The 10,982-nt window shown below is 45.2% G+C and overlaps 1 protein-coding gene across 1 annotated transcript; it reads right to left on the minus strand.

Annotated features, from left to right (window-relative positions):
• Positions 1-2,192: 2,192 nt before the first annotated feature.
• Positions 2,193-9,664, minus strand: LOC8034553 (L-xylulose reductase). Its single transcript, XM_040220546.2, has 7 exons — positions 9,503-9,664; positions 6,563-6,663; positions 5,699-5,853; positions 5,118-5,160; positions 3,995-4,159; positions 3,333-3,450; positions 2,193-2,467 (listed from the first exon to the last, which is right to left on the minus strand). The coding sequence occupies exons 1-7, from the start codon at positions 9,552-9,554 to the stop codon at positions 2,364-2,366; spliced, it is 738 nt and encodes a 245-aa protein (XP_040076480.1). The 5' UTR covers positions 9,555-9,664; the 3' UTR covers positions 2,193-2,363.
• Positions 9,665-10,982: the final 1,318 nt, after the last annotated feature.

Consider the following 10,982-nt stretch of genomic DNA (forward strand, 5'->3'; position numbering starts at 1 on the left):
CTCATAACACGTTAATTATCCACCGTCGGCGACAAAAAGAAGTAAGATTTCTTTATCTCCATCCATCCAGGAACTGGCATCACTTCCCACGAATCAACATGGCCTTCGGTAACGGTAGAATTTGGAACACGTCGAGGTACGGGGAAAGAAAACCTACGCAACTCTACTCGTCATTAGTACATACCGACAGAACACTGAAACTCATCCCATACTTGAGATGGGAAGTAGGGCATTACTAGAATTTAATTTCGCACGTAATTTTTGTTAACGGGTTTTAGCAACGTTTCGAAACTTCCGCTGGTTGCCAGAAACAATCAGAGGGGTCATGGATAACTCTGGCAGGCTAACCTAATATTGTCTGAACATCTAACGACAAATTTGGTTTTTACAGGATAAAGTTTGCTTATAAAGTTATAAGGCACACGATGAAGTTATAAGAAACTACACGTTTAAAGCGCGAGACACATAGACGGCAGAATCGTCCGATCCGACGTCCGATCCGACAGTCCGAACGCCGCTCCGAATCGCCGCACGCGACAGTTTGAGACACACGCTTCCGACCTTGCATGCGACACGACTATCCGTTCGGCTCCGCCCAGGAGATCCAAGCACTCCAGCGGAGGTCCGCTGGAGATCTGGGATCAATCTGGGACCAGATCTCTGGTCCCAGATTGATGGTTTAGCTGACAGGAGCGAAGTTAGAAGCTCGTTCTCGTTAGCGCGTGCATTCTTTGCCGGGGCCATCGTTCTCGGATGTGTCAGCGGGATCCACGCGTCCGGCTTCCCGTCGCCCGTCCCGTTTCTTGTTCGTCCCCCCAGACCCAGTACGTCGTCATGACGTTCGCGCTGTAGCTGTGCTGTCAATGGCTGGACGCATCCGACAATCCGTCCGCCGTGCAAAACTATCTGGCGCGTTGGACACATGTCGGATCGCCGATCCGACGTCTGAAGCGACCAAATTTTTCGGATCAGGCAGTCGTACTGCCGGATCGGACGTCGGATCGTATGGATTTTTCGCGCATCTGTCTCGCGCTTAAGAAACTAGGCCATGGCGGTGCACCTAAACTGTGTCTCCTCCTGGGTTACCAAAGCTCTGTGTCACGTGTGCGTGGTCTCGCTTAGATTTCACAGAAGCAGCGATGGGGATTCATTGTCATTACGCTCTATTCACAGTGCTTGCTACAATATATACCAGGGGTCTCAAACACGCGGCCCGCGACTCGCTGGGACGAAGCCCGCAGGGGACCGGCTACAAGTCCCTGTTCCCATGTCTCGAGCGCTAGAAATGGCATGCGACATCGTGATCTCATCTCGCCGATTCATTTTCGCTCGAAATGTGGCTCTGTTCTTTTAACGGTCCCATGGTTTCTACTTCATGCGTACTGTAGGGATGGCCGGAAGGGTTTAACCGAAAGAGCTCGGGGAATTGGCGGCGAGGTCACCCGAATCAACCACCGAGTCGTGAGCATCACTGAAGCCACCGGAAAGAAGCCACCCTCCAGCCATCGCAGCACCCCACGATAGACCGAGAAACATTACTCGTACCTTTGCCCCCTTTTTTTTTTTTTGCTTTTTAGTTTTCTGTAATGTTCAACATTTCCGCTACTATAGCTACAATCGCGAGCTTTTCGTTGAAGGATGCCTATAGGCTGCGCGAACTCTCTATCAGAAGAAGCAACTTCTGAGGATAAAGCTACGAGCTCGGGATTATCACCTTAAAAAAAAAAAAAAAAAATATCCGCATAAAATAGATAGGCAGGTGTTTGTTCAGAGTTGTAGTAAAAAATCGGCCAGAAAAGCAAGAACTGTCAAATTAACTGATTGTTTTTTAAGAGACATGTTGAGCATAATTAATTCCTGAGCGAACTGAGCAACGCCAACTACAGTGTAATTACTATTTGTTCTATTAAAAATGTTAGCAGGTTGGCGGGGTGGTGTCATCTTAATTACTGTTATCACACCAGATCAGGGTCAAACGTAGTCATATAAACAAATGAAATCTAAAGATGTCACTGGCAGAAGTGTGAGTCATAGAAAGCACAGAACACGAGGTCTCTTCTCTTTAACATTTTTTAACCCACCTCCCCCCCCCCTCCCCCCCCCTCCCCCTCGATTTACGTTGACCTTCGACCTTTCGGGTGTGGGCTATCTGGCCCCCACGCTCAAATGAGTTTGAGACCACTAATATATACCATTAAAATAACACACATTTTATTTATTTCGCGTAAGTATTCCACATTCATGCCTCAATATTGTCGATTTTTTCAATTTTGGCTAACAGAGACGCCAGCTAATTTCGTTTCAACGTTATCAATGGCCGGAAAGATGCAGAGGAAGTAAAGCCGGGAGGCAAAGTTGAGCATTTAACATGTCGTATATCCGCCGTCAATTGGAAGTACAACACCGGTAACCATAGACGACCGGTCGCTGAGAAGGTACAACACCACATCCGCAATCTCTTTTGGTTCTGAAAAAGAAAAAAAACAAAACAAAAAATACTTAGCCGGCTTTGAATGTAAAAGAAATACGAGAGATTGGTTCGTTTCTCTGCGGCCACAAATATATACTCCATCTCATAAACATCTGCAGTGCTGACAAAGTCATGCACGAGTGCGTGGCTTTGGAAAATACCTTATATGCACGAGTTCTCGCATAACCAGAAGCATTCTGCTGGGCCTTTGTCTTTACTGCGGACATATGTGAAATGGAGTATAGGTTTTTGGTGAAAATGTTGACATGCTTATATACTTTTTCAATTTCAGGGCTCTTTCTAGGGTGTTGCTCGAAAATGTTCATTATTATTCCCATCCCGACTAAAAGAAACGACTTAGGAGTACTTAAATTTACTACTTGATTATTGAATGCACTTAACATATTTTTCAACAAGAATTGACAAACTTTGAGAGAAATTTGATTAGCAGCAGAAACTTTATTAGGTACACACGTTTCGGGAAAAAAGTTCCCTTCTTCAAATATGCAAGCGCTACACTGTTTGTAGTGTTTTCATGTGTTGAACAGTGACAAAAGGAGAAACGCATGTGCTTGCGAACCTTGCCCTCTGAAACCGCGTACACAAGAAATAGGATAGAACGGCTCTTAACGATTGCGCGTATAAGCTCAGGGATGTTATTTCAAACTACAAGGTATCATAAGTTCATAACAGAACAACGCTCCACTCATTACCGCTGTATTGTAGCCTGAGCGACATGCCTACAACTTTAAATGTGGCCAGACATGTGCCGATGTTTGTAAGCAAACCTGGGTTCATGGCCAGGCACCAACCAAACGTTGGCCAATGGCTGGCCATTGACCAGGTCTGCCTGGTGTCGTACCTGCGAAACGGCCCAGCGGAATCTTGGCCCTCATTTCATCGGCCTTGCCGGACGCTACCCAGACGGCCTGGCCCATGGCTGTGTTGGTGACTGTAGGGTTCACGGAGTTCACTCGAATCTGAAATAAAGTTTGGCGCCCGATTTATTAGACAGGTGGGCGTTCTGATGGGCATAGGGGGTATACTGTCTGGCCAAACCTTCATGGGGCCGTAATTCGGACGAAACAACATGTCAAGGTGTCATTTCTCTCGCAAATTTTCGTATATTCAAACCATACTTACAAGTACTAGAAAAAGGAGCGAGAGAGAGAGAGAGAGAGAGAGAGAGAGAGAGAGAGAGAGAGAGAGAGAAGGGAGAGAACGTCTCGGAGCTGGGAAATAAAATATTGTTTTGCTGCCATTTGGGAAATTTGTTGAGAACAGCCGTGTGGCAACTAGCCTGTGTTTTGAGGTTTTTGTCTGCCTTGCGTTGTTCAGCTGTCTCTTTGTGTCACGCCGTACGATGAACATTCCTTACGGGGTAACATCTGCGTCTTAACCACTATACAAAAACCCAACGTCGTGCCGTTTCGCTTTTGTTGGTGTGTGTGTGTGTGGGGGGGGGGGGGGGGGTGATTAGTCGCCAGAAACCAAAAATGAGGCAAGTTGGCGAACGCGGCTCACGTTGTGAGGTCCGAGCTCGAGTGCCATCACTTTGGTGAGCAGATCGAGCGCTGCTTTGCTGGCGCAGTACACGGAGTGTTCCGGGAGAGCCACGATTCCGGACTGACTGGAAATGTTCACGATGGCTCCGGGCACTCCGCGGGCCTTCATGGTCTTCACGCAGATCTGGAACGCAGATGGCAGAATGAGCCGACCTTTCGCGCATCACACGTCTTCCACTTCCACGGGATGCACAAGGATGTAGGAAGTAGGCAGTTGTAGCCAGTTGCTTTCCCGATACAGATCGATGTCGATCTCTTAGTGCGGGAGCGGAAAAAGAGTAAACACACACGGATTCACGTTTATGCTCTACGGGTATAAAGACGAATTTAATCTTGACGGGAGGAAAAAGACGGCAACGAGATGGGCACCAAGAGAACGCGTTTGTGGTTTGAAAGTATCTTCTAGGAGACTGTGTTGAGGCTACTTCAAGAGGTATTTGGTGTATTTTGCTGGTTTGTTAAGGGCCGTTTACACGCGTACCGTTTGAAGGGTGAGGGTGTCTACGTCGAACCTCACGGGTTCCTTGAAGCGTTGTGGAATGCGGGGGTATGAACGCTGGGCTTCAGAAAATACTTGCTTTGCGCCCGTACTTGCAAAAAGAATGGAGCACTTTCAGAGATAGGCGCAGGCGTCTGCGCTTTTAATAGTGCTGAAACATAGGCTCTGGCTGCTCACAATTCGTGAAACTGAGTATGTGCCGTTTTTGCTACCAATAGTTTCTTAGATTTTTCGAAGGTCACGGGCGTTCGTACCTCGGCGCGAGCGATCGTACATCTCGAGTAATTTTTACGACAGATGTTTTAATGACTTTTGCTTGGTCAGTCGCTAGTAGCACTTGGTATGAAAAAAAAATGTTTTCAACCCGTTACACATACAAGAATATTGAAGCATGCTACAAAGAGATAAAAAACACACACACAAACACACACTCGACGTGGCGAGCACAGGATGCTCCAAAATTTAGAAAGGGTTCTTTCAGAAATCTTACCAGATCAAATATTCCGTATACGAGGACGATTTATAAAAGTTAAGGGAGAAATAAGCGCGTCATAAATTTAAGAAAGAAGATAGCATTACGAACCTGCGACACGTTGATAGCTGCCTTGACATTGACGGCGAAGATCCTGCGCAGGAGAAAAAGTATAACACAAATTGACCAATTCTGCAGGCACTCCGTGCTCTTGGCTAATGTCGTTTACGTTTTTCGAAATAATAATAATAATAATAATAATAATAATAATGATGATGATGATGATGATGATGATAATAATCTTCATTAGTTCATTAAAGTCAGAGAGACTTGTGGGATGGAGCCCGACAGTCAGCTTCGTGATCTTTATCATGTTTTTCATTGTCTCTTTTGTATATTTTTGACACCACATGGTTGAGGCAAAAAAACAAAACAAAATATAAATAGCAACGACAACAACAAGTACAACAGCAATAAGAACAGCAAGAAAGAAAAAACACCGCAACGACAATCACAACAACAACAACAACAAACAAAAACACTACCACCAACAACAAAAACAACAAAAAAAATCATGAAAACAATAAACAACAACAACAAAGAACATAATACCAAAGATCGCCTGGAAGGAAAGGATCTTCACTAAATTCTGATCTGTTATACCTCGAAAACTCCAAACGCCGGGGACCTACTTGTCCACTGTCTCCGGTTGAATGTCACCGAAGAGGTCCAGCTTCGTGATGCCGGCGTTGTTGACGAGTAGATCCACGTCTCCGACCTTGGACAGGGCAGCCGCTGTCGCGTGCCAGTCACTCAAGTCGACGCAGACTGTTTCGATGCCGGGCACCTAATGACGCGGACAATAATTGCGGGCTTAGCCGCGAAGAGACGCCGCTGCAGCATCACTGAAGGACGTTTCTCGTCGCATAAATTAATTACGCATACAAACAACGCCATGTTTGTCAAATCACGGGAAAGCTTACCTAGGCTGAATGTATATACGTTTTGTTTACTCGAACGATGACAGGTCACTTAAGTTGACAACAAATTAATTAGCAACACAGTTGATTTGGGCGTTTGGCTTCCCCTTTTCTATGATTGCCTCCGACTTTTAATTTTAATGTCCACACGAATGTTGAAACGTTGTGCTTGGCACTCGTTCTTTTATAAGGGGCTGCTTCATCATCTTTGTTATTTTGATACGCCGTGAACTCACTCACTGACCATGGAATTAACGAGGCGATCGGTCCAGCACATGGCAAATTTCTTAAGCCGCCATAAGGTATGCATGTCTGGGACAAGACTAATTGTATATATACTATATATATAGCCTAAAAATTTTGCTTCGAAAGAATAGTGGTGCCGTGCGTGGCGACCTGTCCTAATGTTATTCTTCAACGAGCTGTGTGAATGGAGCCGAGCGACTGCACGAGAATGCGAATCAGTCATAACATGGCGCCATTCGACAGGCAGAGGAAAAGTCGCTCCTTTCATTTGATGGTGGAGGAAAGGGACAAGTAGACGGATGCAATTACCAAAACGCCGTACTCACTCACCTCATTTTTAAGTTCCTGCAGTTTTTCGTTGTCCATGTCTACCGCAATGACCGCAGCTGCTCCACATCTCACCAGCTCTCGAGCGATGCAGTTTCCCATCCCTGATTTACGAACCAAATTTATTGAAAATAACGAAAACAACGAGAATAGTGTGAGCCGGAGGTCGGCAGCCCACGGACAGTACAATACAGTCCGCCAGGATGTTTCAACGAAAGTTATAGGCAAGGAAGTTATCGGAAGGCGTTTTTTTTTTTTTTTTTTAATGAAAGAACGAAGGAGCATTGCCATTACATGTCGCATCGGCGAAACTAGAACGGGAGGTCATTACAATTTCCAAGGAACTGCAACTGGTACGCCCTTTTTTTTTCACGTCGTTATTCAAACAACTATTCGCGCTGCATTCACGGGACTTGATTTTGAAACTTTCTTTGTTAGGATTGGTTTTGAGGCTGATAACCTTCCCGATATATGCAAGATTAATTTTGCTTCGTTTATTGCCTTCATTTTGAATATTAATAATCGTATCTCAATTTTAGAAATGCACGGATGTATTAAAACGGCGTGTCATCTTAGTGGAACTGTTTCGTTCACGCGTTTATGTGGAACCAAGACAGTTCGTATTAGGAGGCTGTTCGAAAAGTAAGAGGCACGAGAAAGTGGCTTTCGCTGCTGTTTTTATACTTTGGGAAATGTACAGCACTGGTTTCAGCCAACTGACTGCGGTGTAGGCCGGTCATTGTTGTTGGCGTAGGATCCAGCTCGGATGAAATTGCTCGAGTAGTATGGAGTACATAAGAATATGTACACCAGAAAAGAGAGAAACATTAGGTCTCTTTGTTTTCTAACAATGTTGTACACATTCATCAAAAGTAATAACAAAAGCCCGTGCCTCCTTCTTAACCCTTACTTCTGGAACGAGTTCCAATTACAACTTTCACAGGTCGGAAAGGGGGCGCTCATTACCGTTAGAGTTTTAGAAATTAAACCAAAATTTACATCTACTACGTTCAGTCCATTTAATTTTAACTAAAATGTGCAGAATCTCCTTTAGATAGAATAAAGCTAAATGCAACAAAATATTTGTTTTGCATCTCTTGAGTCTGAAAGAATAAAAAAAATGCTAAAAGCAAGGGGATTTTTAATTTAAACGTTCTAACATAAATTCAAGAATATATCAAGTTCAGTTAAAATATGCGTGGCTATAGAGCTAACGGTGAAGAAAGTTGCTTCGCTTGTTGTGTCCTCCAAAATGTAACGAGTTCCCTGTCTAGTTACACCAGTGTAAAATTCAACGGTTGATTTGCTGCGTTCTTAGGAATGGTGTTCCTGGACCACGTTCTTTTCAAACACATCTTTAGAACGCCGTCGCACACAACACTCCACCTTGGGGACTTCCCCTAAATTTCCGTTTAAACACTGGGACACAAGAAGGGTTATTTGTGATACACCCCGTCCCTTTCTCTGTCGCCCATTCGCCCACCCTCTCTATACGGAAGTCTCAGTAGTCTGTACAGTTCGCGGAACTCTGGCCGCAACCGATTGCGTTTGGCGACCGCCGTGGAGAGAAAATGAAACAATGCGACTTATCGTCTCGCTCTAGATAAAGAGGAAATCGTGCGTTCCCCGACGAAAAATATCTTCAGCTCAGCAAAGTATGGAATTTGTGTTAGGAAAACAAAGAAGCAAAGAAGCAAACAAAACATCAACAAAGAAACAGACAGCTATACAAACAAACATGCAAACACAAGAGCTACCTCGTAACAAACATTGAATAATTTTTTTAAAAATATTCTTTAAGTACGAGTTTTATAGATATTGCAAGGGAAAATCGAGTCTCAGGAACGACATGGCATATTTTGTGATCGACCCAAAGATACAAACCACATTGTGTTCATTCGAACGTTTTCAGGGGTAAGAGCCAAACTTTCTACCCCAGGTTGTGGCACGCATTTAAAGGTTTTCGATCTCTACGTTCCATTTCGGTCTTAGTGATGTAAAGTTTTATTAAAACATTTTTGGTAAAAAAACGTTTTTTTAATGCTGTTCAGTAGATGCCAAGTGCGAAAAATGTAATTTGCAATTAAAACCATACATATATTTTCTTTATCCTACCCAGTGTCTTTTTATCAGTTCACTGGACGTTTTATACGTTGAATGAGATAATATATAGGGGGTTTATGTCTACAAGGACCTAAGATTATGACGAGACGCGCGAGGTGAAGGCTCGATAATTAAAGATGCCACATGCTCATATTGAGGATTTGCCTGGAACAATACCATTGTACCGATTATCTCGACTTCAGGGGGCATTGGCATGCGTTTAAACTCACACATAAAATAAAATATCTATTCTATTTTTTGAAGCAGAAGCTTTATAAACTTTGTGATACCCCTTCCTGCCTGCAAAGGTTGTAACGAACAAATATAATCAAGAAGGTTGAAAGCGCTGTCGAAGTGAAATGGCCGTAAAACAGTCAGACCAGACAGAGAGACACACACACACACACACGCACACGGACACGCACACACGTACGAGTGAAGGCTCGCAAATTAAAGATAGATCTGCACATATTGAGGAGGCCTTCCTTTAGGTTCGCCTGGAACAATACCTATGTACTGCAGTATCTCAACTTCAGGGGGCTGTGCCATGCGTTTGGGCTCGTATATACTCCTTTAAAATAGAGAAATGTTATTTATTATTTTCTGAAAGCAGAAGTTTTATAAACTTTGTGATACTCTTCCTGCCTGCAAACGTTGTAACGAAAGAAATATTATCAAGAACGTTGAAAGCACTGTCGAAGTGAAGTAGTCGTAAAACGCACGCACGCACGCATGTACGCACGAGAAAAACAAAACAAGAAAAACAAAACAAGACTGAAACATAGACATGCTGTTTTACAAAGCGAAAAAAAAAAAACATGTTGTGCCGAGGGTACGTACCTTGAGCGGCTCCCGTGACTAGGGCTCGTTTGCCCACAAAGGAGGCCTCCATCTCTGAACCCTGGGAGTTCTGTCGGCGCGAATTCGGTCGCAGATTCTCCGAACGTTCCAAGAGCCGAGCCCGGGGTCTGAGTACAGTGTCTGCGAGGTGCGCCTGCCCGCGGATCTTGTTAAACGCGCCGAGAGTGGGCGGCCCCAACCGCACCTTATCGGGCGCCGCATACCGCCGTGAGAAATTCGCGGTGTCGCTCATTCCCAAGCTGACAGTGCGGTGGGAGCTACGCGGTCGCCGAACCAACCAACCTCCTCCTTTTCATCCCCTATCCCGCTCTCCGCGTTTAGGTGTGGGCGGGAGCGTGATCACGTGGCAGAAGACAGACGTGTGAGCGGTCAGACTAGCACGTAGCTTCCGCCGCACTATCAGCTTAGTGGTGATCGGTGTATAGGTGAACGTCCCCGAAGGCTGCTGGCAGACGTGCCAGACTGCCGCCGCCTTCGTAAACAGCCTCGTTTGCTCCCTGCGTTTAGTTGGCAGTTTGTGCGTCCCTTTCCTTTTTTTTTTTTTTTTCTTACCCGCGTGCTCGTGTTTAGATATTGTGGGCTTTGAACTTGGCCCCTGAACTTGCGCGCATATGATTGTGTCTGTGTCGGGGCGTGTGCGACCAGTCTGGTTAGGTTGAGCATAAAGATCCCGCCGGCTTCACGCGCGTGCGCGCGCGTGCGTTGAACGTGAGCATACGTCAGCGGACGTTTCTTTGACCTCGCTGAATATTCACGCGTAGACTACGGCGTCAAGTGGTGTCAGTGAGTCAGGAGGTATGCGTGTACAGACGGCCTGTGCACTAACCCCTGACGCGCGGATGTCGGTGGCTTTGTTAGTTTCTCGAAGGAACGCTTCGTGGACGTCTCGGTATGGTATGAAAAATGTGTTTGGGGGGGCAGTAATACGTTTGGCTCATCCTACACCCGTCCGCAGACAGGCTTCTGACAGCTGCTGTTCCGCGTGCTCGTACGTTTAGCCTCTGCTTTTCTCGCTCAGTGACAATTAAGTTCCCAGGGCTGGACTGTTTTAATCGCAAATATGGGCTGTTACTTTTTGCACGGGTGCCATACATAGCTGTGTCTTGATCGCTTAACCATAACGCATGTTAGAGCTCTCACTGTGCCCTTTTCGCGCTATTCAGTAGAAGCATCTTATCTATGTATCCATAATATATATAGAATCGGCGTTCAAATAGGGCTTTCACCTGCTGCTAAGATACGTTAGGCGAAAACGTCTTTTGATTTTAGCAGTCCACATTGAAGATATGAGGCGTGCCTATTGGTGTTCTACAAACTGCCGCCAGGTGATACATGTATATGCAACATAGTTCGATGATATCACGCGAATAATGAGGGGACTAAATTAAGGGCGGTGCGTTCTTGCAGCTTGCCTTCTCCACACCCAAACGTCTACCTTCAGGAATGTAAACATTAGAGA

This window comes from Ixodes scapularis, unplaced genomic scaffold (assembly GCF_016920785.2).
Source record: "Ixodes scapularis isolate PalLabHiFi unplaced genomic scaffold, ASM1692078v2 PGA_scaffold9__187_contigs__length_104089568, whole genome shotgun sequence".
NCBI lineage: Eukaryota > Metazoa > Arthropoda > Arachnida > Ixodida > Ixodidae > Ixodes > Ixodes scapularis.